Source organism: Eimeria mitis, genomic scaffold (assembly GCF_000499745.2).
Source record: "Eimeria mitis Houghton genomic scaffold, Emh_scaff1169, whole genome shotgun sequence".
NCBI classification, from domain to species: domain Eukaryota; phylum Apicomplexa; class Conoidasida; order Eucoccidiorida; family Eimeriidae; genus Eimeria; species Eimeria mitis.
The window spans coordinates 6032-6272 of record NW_013567988.1 but is presented as its reverse complement, the minus strand read 5'-3'; the positions used below and the strand labels follow the sequence as shown (position 1 = coordinate 6272).

The following is a 241-nucleotide window of genomic DNA, read 5'->3' as shown; positions in this document are numbered from 1 at the left end:
CAGAACCAAAGCCTGCTGCAGCGGCAGTGTCTTGAGTTCCTGGGGCAGTTGCAGCACTTGCTGCAGCAGCAGCAGCAACAACATGGGTTGTTGCCCCAGGTCAAGCAGCAGCACAACCGTATGGAGCAGGTCTCCAGCAGTGGCAGCAGCAGCAGCAGCAGCAGCAGCAACAGTAGGATCTACAGCAGCATCGGAAACAGCAGCAGCAGCAGCAGTAGCAGCAGCAGCAGCAGCAACAGCA

General features: G+C 58.5%; 1 protein-coding gene across 1 annotated transcript in view; it reads right to left on the bottom strand.

Annotated features, from left to right (window-relative positions):
- Positions 1 to 241, bottom strand: part of EMH_0030950 (uncharacterized protein) — a gene marked incomplete at both ends in the record, with an annotated part of 2920 nt that overhangs the window by 654 nt on the left and 2025 nt on the right. The window contains one exon of the mRNA XM_013494465.1: positions 3 to 241. Coding sequence (XP_013349919.1) covers positions 3 to 241 — 239 coding nt within the window. The remainder of the gene's footprint in view (positions 1 to 2) is intronic.